Below are 20,228 nucleotides of genomic sequence, written 5' to 3' on the forward strand. Positions count from 1 at the left end.
CTATATAAGGTTGTTGTGAGGATCAAATGAGAAAACATACATATATGTGTGTGTAGTTAGGTATATCTACATATACATATATATTGTACTGTAAACTTTAAAGTGCTATGTAAATGCCAGCTACTATTATTACTTGAAAATATCTGTATTTTCATTGGCATTATTAGCCCAAGTAGATTATAACCTATGTACACTTAAATATATCCTTTCATCTTTCTTTGGTCAAAAAGAAATCATGTAGTGGTCAATCTTCTAAAGATGATCCCTTATCTACTTAGCTTTATTGGTCTTGTTTAGGAGACCAATGATGACTTGCTAGCATAGCCTTTAAAAATCTACTTCACCATGGTAATGAAACATATGTGATGTTCTAAGCTACTTCAAAAATGGTGTGCACTTGAAAAGATTAAATAGAGCCTCTAACTGGGCCTAGATTCATGATCTCAGGGGGAAAAAGCCCTTCTTGCTAGTTGTCAAGGGGTGTGAATCTTCAATATTTCAAAAATCCACGACCTTGTCAATATGCATATTCCCTCCACCAACATATTTTGCAACCTCTCTTGTCATTTCTCAGGCTGCCATTGAGAGTCACTTGTGGCCAAAAAACAAAAGCAAATACTCTATCTAAATTAAATTGACATCTGCAAATGTGAGTGTGGGTGGAGATATGCAAGTAGATAGATTGTAGAAGCAGAATCAACAAGTCTTGGCAATTGATTGGATGTGAGAAGTATGGGAAGGGGAAGAGTTGAGGATGATACTTGGAGGATACATACCCAATAATGATTCCTGTAGCATTGAACTCACAGGACTGTCATGAGGCTTAAGAGATTATTTATGTAAAGTAATTTTTACGTTTTAAAAGGACAAATAAATGTCATTTATCACACGTTTGACTTAAATAGAGTAAGCTTGTTCTTTAGTTAAATTCTTCAACATCTGGGCATTTAACAAGGTTATCCTACTAACTGGAATTTGTCTCCTAAAGGGGTCAGACCTTTTTCCACCTGAATAACTTAAATGCTATTTAAAAATAATATTTTTATAATAAAGTTACATATTTGTTTTCTCATAGACAGTATGTCTTACACTTAACCAATTAGACAAGCAAATCAAATTTGCAGATACATAAAATATTAACGACAAACAAGATTGTGGCCAAAAAAGAATTGAAAGAAAAAACTAGCTCTTCTTTTCCTTGTGCTATCAAAAAAAAGGGAGTTTCCTAGTACACAGAATCATATCGTAACCATGCTGGGAAGGGATAGGGAGATCACCTAGTCTAGACTCTTCATTTTCCAGAGGAGGAAGTTGAGGCCGAGAGATAGGAAGGGCCCAGTTCTTTCAATCTTACTCCTAAAATGTCCTGAATTTGATATGCCAAAATATAATGTCTGATTACAAGTTTTTCTGATGGTCAATAGCAAAGAGAAGGGCAGCTCCCTGAATGATTGTGTGAGGTAGTTAAGTGGTACAGTGGATATAAGACTGGACCCAGAGTCATGAGGACCTAAGTTCAAAGCCTTAGACATCTACTAGCTATGTAACCTAGGCAAGTCATTTAACCTTTCTGAGCCTCAGTTTCCTCATCTATAAAATTGAGACAATAATAGCACCTGCCTCACAGGATTCTTGTGAGGATAAAATGAGTCAATTATTTGTAAAGCACTGTACAAAACTTAAAGCCGTATGTAAATGCTATTATTATTACTATTATTATCATCAATTTACAGAATGACAGCTTTCTTCATTCCTCAGAAGCTTATTATAAATTAATCTTTAGAGAAAATAAGATGAAATTCCAAGTTAATTGCCTGAATTCAGAGAAAAATGTTAAATTCCTCTGGGTTCTCTAATAATTTCAGAATGTAATACTCTTTTTGTGTAATACTCTAACCTATGCCTTTTCTTACAGCTAATGGGAAAATTGCCCTGAATAAAATTATGGATAATGTGAAATCTATGAAAAGTAAGTAAGAAGTTATGAGGAGAAGGCAGGTAAAAACTGACATCTTCATATTTTTTACAGAAATTCATGAGACAAAGCATGGCATAGAGGATAGAGCTTTACAGTCAAGAAGTCATCTATTCAAATCCTGCCTCTGACATTTACTAGCTATGTGACTGTGGGGCAAGTTATTTCCCCTCTCAGGCAGCTTCCTAAACAGTATATATAATAATTTGTTGATCTGCATAGACAGAAATAATCAAATTGCAAGCATTTATTAGGTGCCCATTAGATCTGTGCTAAGCACTAGAGATACAAAGGCAGAAACGATGAAATAGTCTCAGCTGACAGTTTGCCTTTTCTTGGGCAAGACAACATGTACACACGTAAATATATGCAGAATAAATACAACATAATTTGGGAAGGAGAGCCCTAGCAGTGGAGGAATCAGGAAAGTCTCCTAATAGAAGACAGAAATTGTGGTTCAACTTGAAAGAAGAGAAGGACTCTGAGATAGAAATAAGGAGAGCATAGGGGACAGCTACTAAAATAATATGGAGTCAGGAAATGGAAGGCCATATGTCAGGAACAGAAAGTAGGCAAGGGAAAGTGATATATAATGAGAGCAGAAAGGTAGGCTGGGGCCAGTTTGTAAAATCCATAGAAACAGGAGTTTATGTATTTGATCCAGGAGAAATAGGGAACCGGGGGAGATTATTGAGTGACATGTTCAGTAGATCTGTGCTTAAAGAGAACTACTTTGGCAAGTGTGTGGAAGATCAGAAGGGAAAGAGATTATTGAAGCAATGGAGGACAATTGAGACCAATTAAGAGGCCATTATAATATCCCTTCAAGGGGGAAATAGACAATGACGTGAGCTAAAGATGTGGTTGTTTGACTAGAGAAAAAAGAGGTAGATTTGAGATGTTTTGTAGAGGGAGAAATGGCAAGATTCAGGCACTGACTGGATATGGGAGGGGGGTGGTGGGGGGAGAGTCCAGAGTCTGGGATAACAACTGTGACACTACCTATTGCGGATGAATGTGTTAAATGATCATCACTCTATTTAAATCCACTTGCTAAGTTCTCTCTAGTCCCTTTGTGGCCAGTCATGAATTTCCTGTAGTATAACATGTATGTTCTGGCTCCACTTTTCCATAGATTGAGACAGATATCATCCTGGGTCTCCAAACTAGTGGGATTGCATTCACATGAGTCAAACCAAATGGGATAAAGGCAAAGATAACAAAACCCTACTTATTAGCTAGACCACTTGTCTTAATGCGTCATTGATTTTGCCATTGTTCACTAGACTATTGTCTAATGACCATCCCACATGCCTCAATTTAGGCCTCTTCAATCTAGCATAGACTGGACCAAAAGGAAACAATTTCTATTTCTGAATTCCTAGGTGTCTTTCCATTTATATGTAGGCTCATGTCAAAGGCTAACTCTCCTCTTCTTGTTAAATCTGGAGATGATGGGACACAGGAATAGATACTATTTTTTCACCCTCTGGAGTCATTACATATTCCTCACATTCCTATCTTTCACCATTGTCATCTTTTATAAACAGAAAACATTGATGTTCAAAACTTGGAAAACTTTCTGAAGGACATGGGGATCATACTCACAGAAGATGAATATCAGGATCTCCTGAAACACCTGCCAATTGATAGTGAGTGTTCCAGATTATACTGTGGCCATCAGGGGAACCTGGGTTTGCTTGTGTGGAAATGTCTGATACTTTATAAAGAAAGATGACTCAGACTACTCCCTAGGCTAGAATTCTTCAACTTCAGTGCAAGCATAAAGGCTAACCAGTGTAAGATAGTACCGTTTTAGCAAACAGGAAGCCTAATAAATAGTAAAAAGAAAGGGAAACAAATAAAATTAAAAGATATGAATAGAAGAATAAAAATAAAAGAACAGGGTGGGGGAAGGTAGAACAGAGTAGCATTAAAGGGTGAGAGAAAAGTAATCTAATATTGCCACAAATGGAAAGTGATCTTATTCCCACCCAATTCAAGTGAGCTAGCATAGGGGCTGGGGATTCTGGACCAGGAGAGCTGGAGGAGTATGACAAGAAGCAGGAGGCAAAGTTGCTCAGTTTATGTGTCTCAGGGCAGAGTGATATAGAGATATTTGCCATGGGGTGAAACTCCACAAACTTAAAAAAAAAAAACTTAAAAAATACCAAAGTTTCAATGGTACCTACAGAAATGTAAGAGGTATTTTCCTATTCTATATTATACTCTGGGAAGACCAGCGTAATCTCTGCTGCTCTAGCCAATCTAGAAATAATCAGTAAACTGTTTCCTTTAGATTTGGGAATTCACGATATTTGATAGTTTCGCTAAACTTTTACATGGGCTAGTGTTAAAAGGACTCCTCAGATCCCTTCAGAGAGGAAGTGTGATGTCATGGAAAGGAGGACTAGCTTGGGAATCAAGGATTGAAGTTTAAATCTCAACTTTGTTGTTACTCTCCATGAGTAGGACCTGAAGAAGCTTTGCTTTCCTTTCACCTTGCATAGAGAAAGTGTTTTAAAAATGAGCATTTGTGAGTAAATGAAATGAAAAGTAATACAGTACCAAAGGCACTTGAGACAGCCTGGTAGTACTCTGGTGCTGTGTGTAGAATCAAAAGACCAGATCAAATGCAGGTTCAGACATTGATTAGCTGTGTGACCTTGAGAAAGTCACTTAATCTCTGATTGCCCCAGTTTCTTCATCTGTGAAATGGAAATAATAATAATAGTACCTGTATCCCCAGGTTATTTTGAGGATAAAATGAATTAATATTTGTAAATCACTTTGCAATTTAATGAAAGCTATAGTCACACAGCTAAATGGCTTGAAGAGGCAAACAAAGAAGCTGGTGGAGTTGATCTTATCATACATCCAAAGGCAACAAGAAACATGATTTTATGGAGTATTTGATCATCTCATATTGTAGAACAAGGGATAAGTATTCAGGATAAGGGAAAGAGAGATGCCAGAGATTTGTAAACTATGCAGAAGCTTTATGCATTTGGTTTTTTTTTTTTTTTTTTTTTGGCTAGGCAATGGGGTTAAATGATTTGCCCTCAGTCACACAGCTAGTAAATGTTATGTGTCTGAGGCCAGATTTGAACTCAGGTCCTCCTGAATCCAGGACCTGTGATCTATCCACTGCGCCATCTAGCTGCCCCCTATGCATTTGTATCAAGAGCAATTTCTTCAAAATTGCTTCAAGAAAAGAATTGGTAGGTGCTAGGTTTGGTAAGCACCAAAAAGCATTGCAAAAAAAATGAAATAGATTATTTCTTAACAGGTTAGAAAATATTTATTATTGATGTTGAGTAATCTGTGGATCAGCTGGGAACAATTAGACCATTGTCTTGTCAAGAAAAAGATCAGAATATAAAAAGAATACATTATCTTCTTGTTACAATATTCTGGATATGATGCCTGATATGATATATAAGGAATATATAAATATAAAAATAATGAACATAATAGTCATAAAGACATATGGCATACAGGTGAAACAATTCAATCTTGAATTATTTAAACAAGGAATTAACAATGAAAATGGAAAACAGGCATCAAAAATGACAGGGATGACCATTAAAAGGCAGAACTTTAACCACCTTAAATCTGTTGCCACAAGAGAAAACCCAAATGAGCCCAGTAAGCACCTTAGTCAGTAAATGTTTGACTTACATGCCAAGGGGAGAAATATTGCAACTTTATAGTTAGCAAACTTGTTTGTAAAATCTCATGGAGAAGAAGGATGGACATAGTTACAAAGCAATATTGTGTCATAAAGCATAGAGAAACTGTGGAAAGTTATACCAATTTAAAGAAAACTTTTTAAGGAATCCCCCCAAGGATGGTAATTTCTAGTACATTTAAGTGTAAATATAGAGCAATAAATTAAAAAATGAAAAGATCTCTAATGATTACTATAGCAAACTATGAAGAGCAGTAGAGAGATAATACCTGTAACCAAACATCACAATCCAGAATAAGATTATAGGAAGGATAGAAATGACCTTAAAAAGAACAAAGGTGAGAAAAGCTGCCTTATTGGACAAAGTGTGTGTAGAAAGTTATTCTGAAGGAGACACAATTGTGAGAGTGCTGATGGATAAAGAAGCTGCCCCAAAAGTCTTAGTGCAATTTTAAGCTTTAATCATTTTAAATGATAACAAAGGCTTTTGGAACATGAAGTATATGAAGGTGCCTGAAAGAGAGGGAAGATATGAAAAAATGTACCTTTTTAATAAATTGAATAATATTGATTTGATTAATTAATTAATCTTCCACTAATACAAAATTGTTGTATGAATCATCTATATATAATTCAAGAGCAGCTTTGATGAGGGTATTATTAGGGAACAAGCAGGTGTTTGCAAAAGATATTCAACAGTAGACAACATCTTTGTCATTTTGTAGCCGACAGAAAAGTACAGAGAATGTAAGATCCCATTTTACTAATTTTTTACCAATTATGAAAAAGTAATTGATTCAGTACAGCAAAAGAATACCTTAGAGTCTCTTTTCCAACAAAGATCTCTGATCCATCTGTAAAAATCAGTCTAGGTTTCTTGAAAGGTATAACAACAGAAATAACCTTGTTCAATGAACCTCTGATCATAAACATAAGGAGAGGCATTTTTCGTATTGAGCCATTTTATTCATGTCCAACTCTCCTTGACCTCATTTGGGGTTTTCTTGGTAAAGATACTGGAGTGGATTGCCATTTCCTTCTTGAGCTCATTTTACATAGAAGGAATTGAGGCAAACAGGCTTAAGTGATTTGCCCAGTGTTACACAGCTAGTAAGTATCTGAGGCCAGATTTGAACTCAGGTCTTCCTGACTCTAGGACCCATATGCTCTATCCACTGCACCACCTAGCTAAAACAGGGATATGTATGGTGACAAAAGGTATTCACCATTGTGATAAAATAGATGCCATTGAGAGTCCAAGGTGAAGAGGGTTTCTGGGTGGACGGTTAAGTCCTCTGGCTGTCCTCTTTGGGGATGACATTTTGCTATCAAAAACTGGAATATTGCAGAGCCTCCTGGAAGAACTTGGTATAACCTCTCAAGAGTTTGTGCAAACTTTCACACAGGGAATGCCAAGTAGATGAAGAATGTCCATTACATAAATCATGACATGCCTTTATGTCACAAATTTAAACAGTTAGTCCCTGAATTATGTGTATGTGGGAGAAAGAATGAAGATGGACCAGTTCTTCTCGGAGGAAGAGAGTAGATTAGGTTGCCTTTGGGAAATGTAAAACTTGATTAATTATACCAAGTTTCCGGTGAAAGCAAAGGCCCATTTTTTAATACCAACATTCTGCTAGTGTTACTTTAAGCAAGACATGGAATACAGCATTCTCCAAACAATTAAAAATGAATATCACACACAGGGAAACAGAGAGGTGCCGTGCACCAAGCTACAACATATAACCAGTGAGGAACTTCGAAGAACAAGAGTTAAATATGGTTATCACAGGGCAAGGGTTAAGGGGTTAACAAGTGAATAAACAGAATGCTCCACTGGTACCCTCACAATGTCAACATAGGGGAAAGAAAGCTCCCAGCAAATTGGTTGGTAATCATATGGCAAAATTCTGGGAGGACATGGACAAAAATCACATGAGATATTTGGGCATGGATGGGTTGCTAATATATTTAGAGCTAGAAGAGATCTTAAAGATCATCGGATCTAACCTCTGCATTTTATAGGTAATGAAACTGAGACCCAGAGAAGGTTAAGTAATTTGCCTAAGGTCAAACAGCTATTGACCATATGAGACATAATTTAAACCCAAATCTCAGACTACAAGTTTAGCACTCTGCCATCTGCATCTTTGCAAGGAACTCCCAAACAGAACCATTTCAATATGTCTGAGCATCATATCATACAGGGAACCTCACTAGGGAAACTTTTCTGTTTAAAAGTATGTATTCTATTTGGCAACAAATCAGGCTGTCCTAAGATGAGAAACGAATGCTCTTTGCCAGTAAGATTGGGGTAAAGCAAGGATATCCATTGTCCTCTCTATTTTTTGATGTAGTTCCACATATTGTAATAAAAATAAAGGCAGAAGGGAAACAAAATAATTAATTTTTTACAGATGATATGAAAATTTATTTAGAGGACCCTAGTGATTCAACTAAAATTTAATTAAAACAACTTCAGCAAAGTAGAAAAATATAAAATAAAGCCACACAAATTTTCCAAGTCTCCATATGTCACCAACAAAATAAAGGAGGAAGAGGTAAAAAGCTATTCCATTAAAAATAACTTGAGAAATGTACAATATTTAGAAGTCCAGTTATCAAGACAGAGAAATTATATGCACACAAATACAATAATACCCTTTATAAAAATATATTATTAACTAAATGGGTATTAATTCCTTGTGTTTGGGCCATGTCAATATAATAAAAAGTGGCAATATTAGCTTATTTAATGTACTTATTCAGAAAATTTGGAGAGGTCCTAGAAAGACAAGTATTTTAATAAACTCTTGGTAATGCTGAGAATTGGTCCAACCATTCTGGAAAGCAATTTGGGCCTATAGCAAAAAAGTAAGTAGATTTTTCATACCCTTTGGCCCAGCTATATCACTACTTTGTTTATGTCCTTAGGGAGATCAAAAAAAGACATAAAGTAGAAAAAGTGAAAAAAGTAAAAGTAAAAAAAAGACATAAGCAGAAAAAAATTTCTAGCAGTGCTTTTTGTTATAGCAAAGAACTGGAAACTTACACAGGGTGTGCATCAATTGAGGAATGGCTAAGGAAATTATCACAGATAAATATAATAGAATATTATTGCACCATAAAAAACAACACAAAGAATAGGTTCAGAGAAACAGAGACTTTTATGAACTGAAGGTGAGTGAAGTGAGCAGAACAAAGAAAAAATTCACAAAATGATTATATCAAAACCAAAAGCAACTTTGAAAGAAAGGTCTGACTTCAGAAGACTGGTGCTGAATCTTAATTCTTATCTCTTGCCAGAGAAGTTACAGAATAGAGGTGCAGACCAAGACAAAAATTTTCACATATTGCCAGTGTATTGATACATTTTTCTTTACTATACTTTTATTTATTATGAGTTCTTATTAGGGGCAGCTAGATGATGCAACAGATAGATTGCTAGGCCTGGAGTCAAGAAGACACAACTTCCTTATTTCAAATCTGGCCTCAGACACTAAGATATATGATCCTGGGCAATTCACTTAAGGCCTTTTGCCTCAGTTTCCTCATCTGTAAAATGAGCTGGAAAAGGAAGTGGCAAATCACTCTAGTACCTTCGTCAAGAAAACCTCACATTGGGTCATGAAGAGTAGAACACTACTGAACAATGATAACAGGGTTTTTACTGGGGGTAGAGGGATGGTATTACGGGGAGAAAGAAGAAGTAGTGATAGTGATGCAAAAAATGATAAAAGAATGAACAGAACATCAATGAAAGAGGTATAAAATACACAAAAGAGAACAGGCATTCAGAAAAAGTTAGAGAAGCACAATGTGGGAAATACTTTGTTAAATTTATCATATTCTTTTAAAATAAGTTATACGTAATACAGACTCAAAGTTTCACGCAACAGAAAAAAAGTCTGTTAACCAAACCAGTACTATCTGCTATTTTCTTTAAAAAAGGTATTCAAGTCAAGAGCTTGTGAAATAATACCTGTTTGAAGGAAAGTTTTTCTCTGTAATAAATCTTCCATTCACTACAATGGATTGTGTTACCAGAGTCAGAAGAATCTGTGTTAATAAAACGGATGGATTCATCCCCTTGAGAGCTCTTCTTTCTTCATTCTCATTTGGGGAAGCAAGGAGGGTATAGGACAGTCTTTATAGGCTGAGTTTACAAAATGATGAACTCTGTGCTATTATTGTAATTCTCTGTTACTTCCTCCATGACCTGAATTGCACCTTCTCTTACAGCCAAAGGAAAGGTGAATGAGGAAATTATAATGAATGCCTTGCAGAATCTCAGTGGTAAGTGAAAAACCGTTTTATTTCTTCTCAACGATTATAACATGAATTCTCTTATTCCTCCAATTTACTGATTCAGGGTTTCTGCATCATGACCTTCAGTCCTTAATGTATAGCTACCCTGGAAGAAGTAATTCAACAGATTCTATCACTGTAGAGAACTTCAAACCTCTTGGCCTAAAGTATGTAGATTAGCTGTCTGTTTTGCCAGAATCCATCAGCTTTGACCAATTCATTCCTTACTGTGTGCTGTGAAGGCTTCTCTTGAAAAGATTGTCAGGGTCTCTTGGACCAGAATCGCAGCAACAGATCATTTTCCAAGCTCTCCTAGTGACTCTCCATGTGTGTCCTTAGAACTGTTATTTGTATTATCTCATCCTCAAACTGGGAATGATGAAGCCCGTTCTGAAATCCATTGAATAATTGTATTTAGGTATACGCTTTATACAATTTGTCACTCTTGGGCACAATTCCATATTTTACTTATTTGTCCCACTCATTAGACTGTGAGCTCTTTGAAGGAAGAGACAGTGCTTTTGCTTCTCTTTTTATTCCCAGCATTCAGGACATTGCCTGGCACATAGTAAGCACTTAAGGAATGATTTTTGACTTGACTTGGTTTTGAATCCCTGTGATTTAATACAGTGCCTAACATATAATAAGGACTTAATGAATGCTTGTTTGATTATGTTCTTCAATTTTCTCCTTTTCTGAAGGAGGGAATGTTAACATTAACAATCTGGACAAAGTTCTGGGAAACCTGGGGATCAAGCTCACAGATGGCAAAATTGAGGAGCTATTGAGTCACCTGCCAGTTGATGGTGAGCATTTCTTTTGCCCCATTTCTTATTCCTTCAAACAGATATTATTTCACAAGCTCTTGTGCTTTTGGTGAAGCTTTTCCTTGCTGTCTGAGAATTTCTGAAAGGATCCTAATTTAGTTCACATGAAAAGATAGAAATACCTATAGAGAAAGCCCATCATAATGTGTGATGAAATATTATCTCTGACTGAACTTTCAAGTCAAGAGTCTCCCAGAATGCCACTGGGTAGAACACAGGAATGGAAGATCCCTTACTCTTTACCGCAGGCCTCACCTCAGCTACCTAATGGCCATCTTTAAGAGGAGAAACACAATGTGACTGTGATTGGGAATCCTAAGCAGTCAGATGAAATTTTCTAGTACTGGACTTGGACTGAACAAGATCTGAGTTCAAATGCTGCTTTAGATACTTACTGGTTTGATTCTGGACAAGTCACTTGTCTTCATTTAACCTCACTCCTTATCTGTAAAATAGGAATAATAGTAGTGTCTGCTGCATAAGATTGTTCTGAGAATCAGATGAGAAAATATATATATATTTGCATATATATATATGTACAGTATTGCAAACCCGAAAGTACTATGTAAATGCCAATATCATTATTATTATTTCAAAAGATCTATGTTTTCATTGGTCTGAGCATTTTGAGCAGATTGTAACACAAGCATATCTAAGTATATCTTTTCATCTTTCCTTGGCCAAAAAAAGAAAAAAGTAATCATCTAGTGTGCAACTTTCTGAAAATGATCCTTTATCTACTTAGCTTTATTGGTTTTGTAAAGGAGACGACTGATGATTTGCCAGCAGAGTCTTTAAAAATTTATTTCACTAATGGAAGACGTATATGTTATAAGCTACTTAAAAATTAGAATGCATTTGAAAAGACTAAACATGCCAACATCCATGATTTTAGTATAAAGCAAAACAAAAAAACCCATTGAGTCTTAAGCCATTCTGGCCAATTGTCAAGGGGTATGAATTTTCAATATTTCAAGAATCCATGACCTTGTCAATGTATTCCCTATACCAACCCATTTTGCAAACCTTCTCTCATTTCTTAGGCTGCCTTTGAGAGTCATTTGGGCCCCCAAAACCTAAAGTGAATACTACATCTAAATTAAATTGACACCTACCAATGCCCAATGTGAGTGTGGGTGGAGAGATGCAAGCAGATAGATCATAAAAGGAGAACCAGTTGGCAATTGATTTGGATGTGAGGAAGAGGGGAAAGGGAAGAGTTGGAGATGACATTTAGAATGTACACACCTGGTAGCGATTCCTGTAGGAAAGACCTCAGAGGGCTGCTGTGAGGCTTAAGTGATACAATTTATGTAAAATAGTTTGTACATTTTTTAAAAAATGTTTAATTGTCCTATATCATACATTTGAATTGAATAGAATAAACCTCCTCTATAATTAAGTGCTTCAATTTCTCACTTCTCACAAAGTGAGCCTACTAAATGGGATTGTTCTTCTACAGGGACCATACCTGTTTCCACTGGAATAATTTAAATGCTATTTAAACATAATTTTTATAATAAATTATATATTTGTGTCCTCCTGGACAACATATCTTATACTTAACCAATTAGAGAAAGCAAAGATACATAAAGTATTAACCACATACAAGAGTGTAGTCAGAACATTGAAAGAAAAAACTAGCTCCTCTTTTCCTTGTGTTATCAAAAAAAAATGGCAGTTTTCCTAGTACACAGAGTCTTATCATGTTCATGCTGAGAAGAGACATGGACCTCACCTACTCTAGTCTCTTCATTTCACAGAGGAGGAAGCGGAGGTCAAGAGATAGGAAGCAGCCAGTTCTGTTCATCTTATTCCTAAAATGTCCCAAGTCTGATATGCCTAAATGTCTAAATGTCTAAAATGTGTGATTACAAGTTCTTCTGATGCTCAATAACAAAGAAAAGGGTAGCTCGCTGAATGATTGTGTGAGGTTGTGGTACAGTGGGTACAGGACTAGAGCCAGAGTCAGGAAGACCCAAGTTCAAAGCCTTAGATATCTACTAGCTATGTAACCTAGGCAAGTCATTTAAACTCTCTGAGCCTAGTTTCTTCATCTGTAAAATGGAGATAATAATAATAATACTTGCCACTCAGGGTTTTTGTGAGGATAAAATGAGTTAATATTTTAAAAGCACTTTGCAAGCATTAAAGCCATATATAAATGCTAACTATTATTATCACTATTATTATCATCAATTTACAGATTGAGAGCTTTCTTCATTCCTTGGCTGCTTATTATAAATTAATCTCTAGAGAAAATAGGATAAAATTCCAAGGTAATTGACTGGGTTCAGAGAAAAATGTTAACTTTCTTTGGGCTCTCTCATAATTTCAGAATGCAATATAATGCTTTTAATGTAATTTTGTGAGATTCTGCATCTTCAGATCTCTTTAACCTCTGCCTTATCTTACAGCTTATGGGAAAGTTGCCCTCAATGAAGTTATGGATAATGTGAAATCTATTAAAGGTGAGTAAGAGGTTATGAGGAGATGGCAGGTAAAAACCAATATCTCAGTATTTTTTCAGAAAAATGTAGGAGAAGAAGCATGACATAGTGAAAAGAAGTACAGCCTTAAAGTCAAGAAGACCTATATTCAAATCCTGCTTCTGACACTAACTAGTTGTGTGACTGTGGGGCAAGTTACTTCTCTTCTCAGGGAGCTTTCTAAACAGTATATATTACAAATAATTTGGTGATCTGCAAAGACTGAGATAATCAACTTGGAAGCATTCATTCAGTGCCCATTAAATCCGTGCTATGCACTGAAGGTACAAAACCAGTGAAATGGTCTCAACTCACAAGGAGCTTGCTTTCTCTTGGGAAAGATGACATGTACACATGTAAATATATGCAGAATAAATACAACATAATTTGGGAGGGAGGGTCCTAGCCGTATGGGAATCAAGAAAACCTCCTCATAGAAGGCAGAGATTGTGGTTCCCCTTGAAGGAAGAAAGGGACTCTGAGGAAGAAGTAAGGAGAACATGGAGGACAGCTAGTAAGATAATACAGAGACAGGAAATAGAAGGCCATCTGTGAAGAACATAAGGTAGACAAAAGAAAGTGATATATAAGATTAGAAAGGCAGGTTAGGGCCAGGTTGTAAAGGGCTTTAAAAACCATAGACAGGAGTATATACATTTGATTTAGGAGAAATAGGGAACCAGGGGAGTTTAATGGGTGACGTGATCAGTAGATATATGTTTAAAAAGTTTTGGCAGTTGCATGGAAGATGGATTGGAGGGGAAGAGACTCTTGAGGCAGTGAGATGAAGCCATTATAACATCTCTTCAAAGGAGTGGTGGATGATGTCTTAAGCTAAGGATGTGGCTATGTGAGTAGAAAGAAAAAGGGACAGATGTGAATGATGTTATGGAGGAGAAATGGCAAGATTTGTCAACTGATTGGTTGTAGGAGAATAGGGGTGAGAGAGAGTCAGGAGCCTAGGAAAACAACTGTGACATTACTTGTTGTGGATGAAGGTATTAAATGATCATCAACTCTATTTAAATCCACTTGCAAGTTTACCAAATTCTCTCTAGTCTCTTTGTAGTAAATCTTGAATTTCCTGGAATGTAATATATATGTTCATACTTCACTTTTGCTACAGTATTGAGACAGACAACATTCTAGGTCTCCAAGCCAATGCTGAAGTGTGGGATTGCATTTGGATGAATCAAAACAATTGGGATAGAGGCAAAGATAAGGAAACCCTACTTGTTAGCTAGACCTATGCATCTTAATGCGTCACTGATTTTGCCACTGTTCACCAGATAACCATTTTACATTCCTCATTGTAGGCCTCTTCAGTCTAGCATAGTCCCCTGAACTGGAAGGAAACAGTTCTATTTCTGAATTCCCAAATGACTTTTACTTTATGTGTAGGCTTATCTCAAAGACTAACTCTCCTCTTCTTGTTGAATTTGGAGATGATGAAATACAGGAATAGGTGGCATCTTTCACCCTCTGGAGTCATTATATATTCCTCACATTCCCATCATTCACCATTCTCATCTTTTGTAAACAGAAAACATTGATGCTCAAAATCTGGAAAACTTTCTGAAGGACATGGGGATCATACTCACAGAAGGTGAATATCAGGATCTCCTGAAACATCTGCGAATTGATGGTGAGTGTTCACATTATATGGTGACCCCTGGGGAACTTGGGCTTGCTTGTGTAAAAATGTCTGATACTTTTTTTTTAATTTTTTAATAATATTTTATTTTTCCCCAATTATATATAAAAACAAACATTCTGCAGGGTTTTTTTTGAGTTCCAAATTCTCTTCCTCCTTCCCTTCTCTTTCTCTGAGACAATAAGCAATCTGATATAGGTTATACATATGCAATCATGTAAAACATGTTTCCGTATTAGTCATTTGGTGGAAGAAAGGAAAGAAAGGAGGAAAGGAAGGAAGGGAGGGAGGGAGAAAAGGAAAGCAAGAAGGATGGAAAGGAAGGAAAGAAAGAAGAATGGAAAGAGAAAAAGGTAGAAGAGAGAGAGAGCATATGCTTTGGTCTGTATTCAGACCCCACCATTTCTTTCTCTGGAGGCAGCATTTTTCATCATGAGTCCTTTAGGATTTTCTTGGATCAATGTATTGCTGAGAATAGCTAAATTACTCATTGTTATTCATCATACAGTATTGCTGTTACTATGTAGAATGTTCTCTTGGTTCTGCTCACTTCACTCTGCATCAATTCATGTAAGTATTTCGAGGTTTTTCTAAAAGCATCCTATTCATCATTTCTTATAGCGCAATAGTATTCCATGACAATCATATTGCACAACTTGTTCAGCCGTTCTACAATTGATGGATATCCTCTCAATTTCCAATTCTTAGCCACCACAAAAAGAGCTACTATAGATATTTTTGTACTTAAAGTTGTTTTCCCCTTTTTTATCACTTTAGATTACAGACCTAGTAGTGGTATTGCTGGATAAAAGGATATGCACTGTTTTATAGCCCTTTATAGCCTACTCAGCATAGTTCCAAATTGCTTTCCAGAACTGTTGGATCACAACTCCATCAGCTATACATTAGTGTCCCAGTTTTCCCACACCCTTTCCAACAGCATTTTCCTTTTCTGTCATATAGCCAATGTGATGTGTGAAGTGATAATTCAGAGTTGTTTAATTTTCATTTCTCTAATCAATAGTGATTTAGAGCATTTTTTCTATGACTAGATTGCTTTGGTTTCTTCTTTTGGAAATTGCCTGTTCATATCTTTTGACCATGACTTGTATTCTTTTTTGTTATTGTTTTTTTCTACCTCTACAAAATATTTTTTGGTATTTTGATAGGTATTGCACTGAATAAGTAGATTAATTTAGGTAGAATTGTCATTTTTTATTGTATTGGCTCAAACAACCCATTAGCAATTAATATTTTCCAATTGTTTAGAACTGACTTTATTTATGTGAAAAAGTGTTTTGTAGTTGTGTTCATATAGTTCTTGGGTTTGTTCCAAGTATCTTATGTCATCTGCAGTTATTTTAAATGGATTTATCTTTCTATCTCTTGCTGCTAGACTTTTTTGGTAATATATAGAAATGCTGGTGATTTATGTGTGTTTATTTTATATTCTGCAACTTTGCTAAAATTGTTAACTATTTCAGTAGGTTTTTAGTTGATTCTCTAGGATTCTCTAAGAATACCATCACACTATCTGTGAAGAGTGATAGTTTTGCTTCCTCATTGCCTTTTCTAATTCCTTCCATTTCTTTTTCTTCTCTTATTGCTATAGCTAACATTTCTAATACAATATTGAATAATGCTGGTGAGGTCCTGGAATCAGGAAGACCTGAGTTCAAATCTGGTCTCAGACACTTGACACTGAACTAGCTGTGTGACCCTGGACAAGCCACTTAACTCCAATTGCCTTGCAAAAAAGGAAAGAAAGAAAGAGAGAAAGAAAGAGAGAAAGAAAGGAAGGAAGGAAGGAAGGAAGGAAGGAAGGAAGGAAGGAAGGAAGGAAGGAAGGAAGGAAGGAAGGAAGGAAGAATAATAGTGGTCATAATGAGCATCCTTGCTTTACCCCTGCTCTTATTGGGAAGGCTTCTAGTTTATCCCTGTTATTGATAATACTTGGGAATAATTTTAAATAGATACAACTTATCATTTTAAGGAAAGCTCCATTTATTTCTATTGTCTCTAGTGTTTTTTAATAGGAATGGCTGTTGTATTTTGTCAGAGGCTTTTTCTGCATCTATTTTGATAATCATATGATTTTTGTTGCTTTCATTATTGATGTGGTTGATTATGTTGATAGTTTTCCTAATATTGAACCAACCCAGCATTCCTGGTATAAATCCCACCTAGTCATAGTATATGATCCTTGTGATATATTTCTGTAATCTTCTTGCTAGTATTTTATTTAGAATTTTTGCATCAATATTCATTAGGGAAATTGGTCTATAGTTTTCTTTCTGGTTTAGGTATCAGCATCTTATTTGTCTCATAAAAGGAATTTGGTAGTACTCCTTCACCTGTTTTTTCCAAATAGTTTATGTAGTATGGGAATTAATTGTTCTTTAAATGTTTGGTACAATTCAATTGTGAATCTTTCTGGATCTGAGGATTTTTTTCTTAGAAAGTTCATTGGTGGTTTATTTAACTTATTTTTCTGAAATGAGATTATTTACCTATTTTATTCCCTCTTTTGTTAATCTGGGCAATTTATATTTTTGTAAATATTGATCCATTTCACATAGATTGTCAGACTTATTGGCATATTATTGGGTGAAATAGCTCCTAATAATTGCTTTAATTTCCTCTTCATTTTGGTAAATTCACCCCTTTCATTTTTGATATTGGCAATTTGGTTTTCTTTGCTCCTTTTTAAAATTAAATTAACAATGATTTATCTATTTTATTGTTTTTTTTTAATAAAACCAACATCTAGATTTTTTTTTTATCAATTCAATGGTTTTCTTACTTTCAATTTTATTAATCTCTCCTTTGATTTTCAGGATTTCCAATTTGATGTTTAACTGGGGATTTTTGATTTGCCTTTTTCTTGGGCTTTTTTTTTTTAGTTGCCTGTCCAGTTCATTGATTTGCTCTTTCTATATTTTACTGATGTGAATATTTAGAGATACAAATTTTCCCCTACAGACCACTTTGGCTGCATCCCATAAATTTTGGTATTCTCTTTAATGATTTGTCCTTTGTTTGTATGTTTTGTTTCTATATAATGTTTCTATGATTTGTTCTTTGAGCCACTTATTCCTTAGAATTAGATTATTTAGTTTCCAACTAATATTTAATCTATTTTCTCACTACTCTTTATTGAATGTAATTTTATTTTATTATGGTCTGAAAGGGATGCATTTAATATTTCTGCTTTTCTGCACTTGGCATAGTCAGTTTTTGTATAGGTGCCGTGTACCACTGAGAAAAAAGTATAATCCTTTCTATTCCCATTCAATTTCCTCAAGAGGTTTATCATATCTAACTTTTTAAAAAATTCTATTCATCTCCTTAATTTGTTTCTTGTTTAGTTTTTAGTTGAATTTATCTAGTTCCTAGAGGGGAAAGTTGAGGTCCTCCACTGGTATAGTTTTACTGCTTATTTCCTCCTGTAACTCATTTAACTTTGCTTTTAAAAATTTAGATGCTAGACCAATTGGTACATATATGTTTAGTATTGATATTACTTCTTTGTCTGTGGTACCTGTTAGCAAAATATAGTTTCCTTACTTATTTTTTTAATTGGATCTATTTTTGCTTTTGCTTTATCTGAAATCATGATTGCTGCCCCTGCTTTTTTTTTTCTTCAGCTTAAGTATAATAGATTCTGTTCAGGCCCTTACCTTTGCTCTGTGTGTGTGTCTCTCTGCTTCAAATGTGTTTCCTGTAAACAGTACATTGTAGGATTCTGGCTTTTAATCAATTCTACTATCCATTTCTGATTTATGGGTGAGTTCATCTCATTCACATTTACACTTAAGATAACTAACTGTGTATTTCCCTCTGTCCTATTTTCTCCAATTTATGCTTCTTTCTCTCTCTTACCTTTTATCCTGTCCCTCCTCACAAATGTTTTATTTCTGACTACCACCTCCCCAAATTTACTCTCCCTTCTATTAGTACCCCTCAGTTCTCTTATCCCCCCATCCCTTCTTACTTCTCTGTAGGATAAGATAGATTTCTATATCCAACTAGTGTGTATGTTATTCCTTTTTTGAACCAATTCTGATGATAGTAAGGTGCAAGCATTGCCTACCAACCCACTATCTTCCCCTCCATTGTAACAGCACTTTCACATATCTTTTATGTGAGATAATTTACCTCATTTTATCTCTGTCTTCACTCTTGTCCTAATGTAATCCTCTTTCTCACCCATTAATGTTTTTTATACCATCCCATCATAGTTGATTCACACTTGCAACCTCTATGTATACTCCTTCTAATTGCCCTAATAGTGATAACGTTCTTAAGAGTAGTAGTGGGACAGGTAGGTGGCGCAGTGCATAAAGTACGGCCCTGGAGTCAGGAGGATCTGAGTTCAAATCTGGCCTCAGACACTTGACACTTAACTAGCTGTGTGTGACCCTGGGCAAGTCACTTAACCCTGATTGCCTCACCAAAAAGAAAAAAAAATTTTAAATAAAATAAGATAAAAAAAATGTTGCAAGTATCATCTTCCCATATAGGACTATAAACAGTTTAACTTTATTGAGTCTCTTATGTTTTCTCTTTCCTGTTTACTTTTTCATGCTTCTCTTGAGCCTTGTATTTGAAGATCAAATCTTTTGTTCCGCTCTGGTCTTTTCATTAGGAATGTTTGAAAGTCCTCTATTTTATTAAATATCCATTTTTTCCTCTGAAAGATTATACTAATTTTCACTGAGTAGGTAATTCTTGGTTGTAATCCTAGCTCCTTTGCCTTCTGGAATATCATATTCCAAGCCTTCTAATATGTTAATGAAAAAGCTGCTAAACTCTTTGTAATCCTGAACATGGCTCCCCAATATTTGAATTGTTTCTTTCTGGCTGCTTACAATATTTCCTCCCTGACCTGGGAGTTCTGGATTATTGGATATAATATTCCTAGGAGTTTTCATTTTGGGATCTCTTTAAGGAGATGATTGGTAGATTCTTTCAATTTCTATTTTATCCTCTGGTTTGAGGAAATCAGAGCAATTTTCTTTGGCAATTTCTTGAAAGATAATGTCCATGCTCTTTTTTTGATTAGGGCTTTCAGATAGTCCAGTAATTCTTAAATTATCTCTCTTGGATCTATTTTCCAGTGAGGTATTTTACATTTTCTTCTGTTTTTTTCATTCTTTTGATTTTGCTTGTCTGATCCTTGATGTCTCATGGAGTCATTAGCTTCCACTTGCCCAATTCTAATTTTTAAGGAATTATTTTCTGCAGTGAATTTTTGGGCCTCCTTTTCCATTTGGCCACT

The 20,228-nt window shown here is 35.4% G+C and overlaps 1 protein-coding gene across 1 annotated transcript in view; it reads left to right on the top strand.

Annotated features, from left to right (window-relative positions):
• The window catches only part of EFCAB3 (EF-hand calcium binding domain 3), a 143,737-nt gene that overhangs the window by 36,610 nt on the left and 86,899 nt on the right, over positions 1-20,228 (top strand). The window contains exons 10-14 of the mRNA XM_027872970.1: positions 3,526-3,627; positions 9,912-9,965; positions 10,679-10,783; positions 13,222-13,275; positions 14,837-14,938. Coding sequence (XP_027728771.1) covers positions 3,526-3,627; positions 9,912-9,965; positions 10,679-10,783; positions 13,222-13,275; positions 14,837-14,938 — 417 coding nt within the window. The remainder of the gene's footprint in view (positions 1-3,525; positions 3,628-9,911; positions 9,966-10,678; positions 10,784-13,221; positions 13,276-14,836; positions 14,939-20,228) is intronic.

This window comes from Vombatus ursinus, unplaced genomic scaffold (assembly GCF_900497805.2).
Source record: "Vombatus ursinus unplaced genomic scaffold, bare-nosed wombat genome assembly UNPS02014801.1, whole genome shotgun sequence".
NCBI lineage: Eukaryota > Metazoa > Chordata > Mammalia > Diprotodontia > Vombatidae > Vombatus > Vombatus ursinus.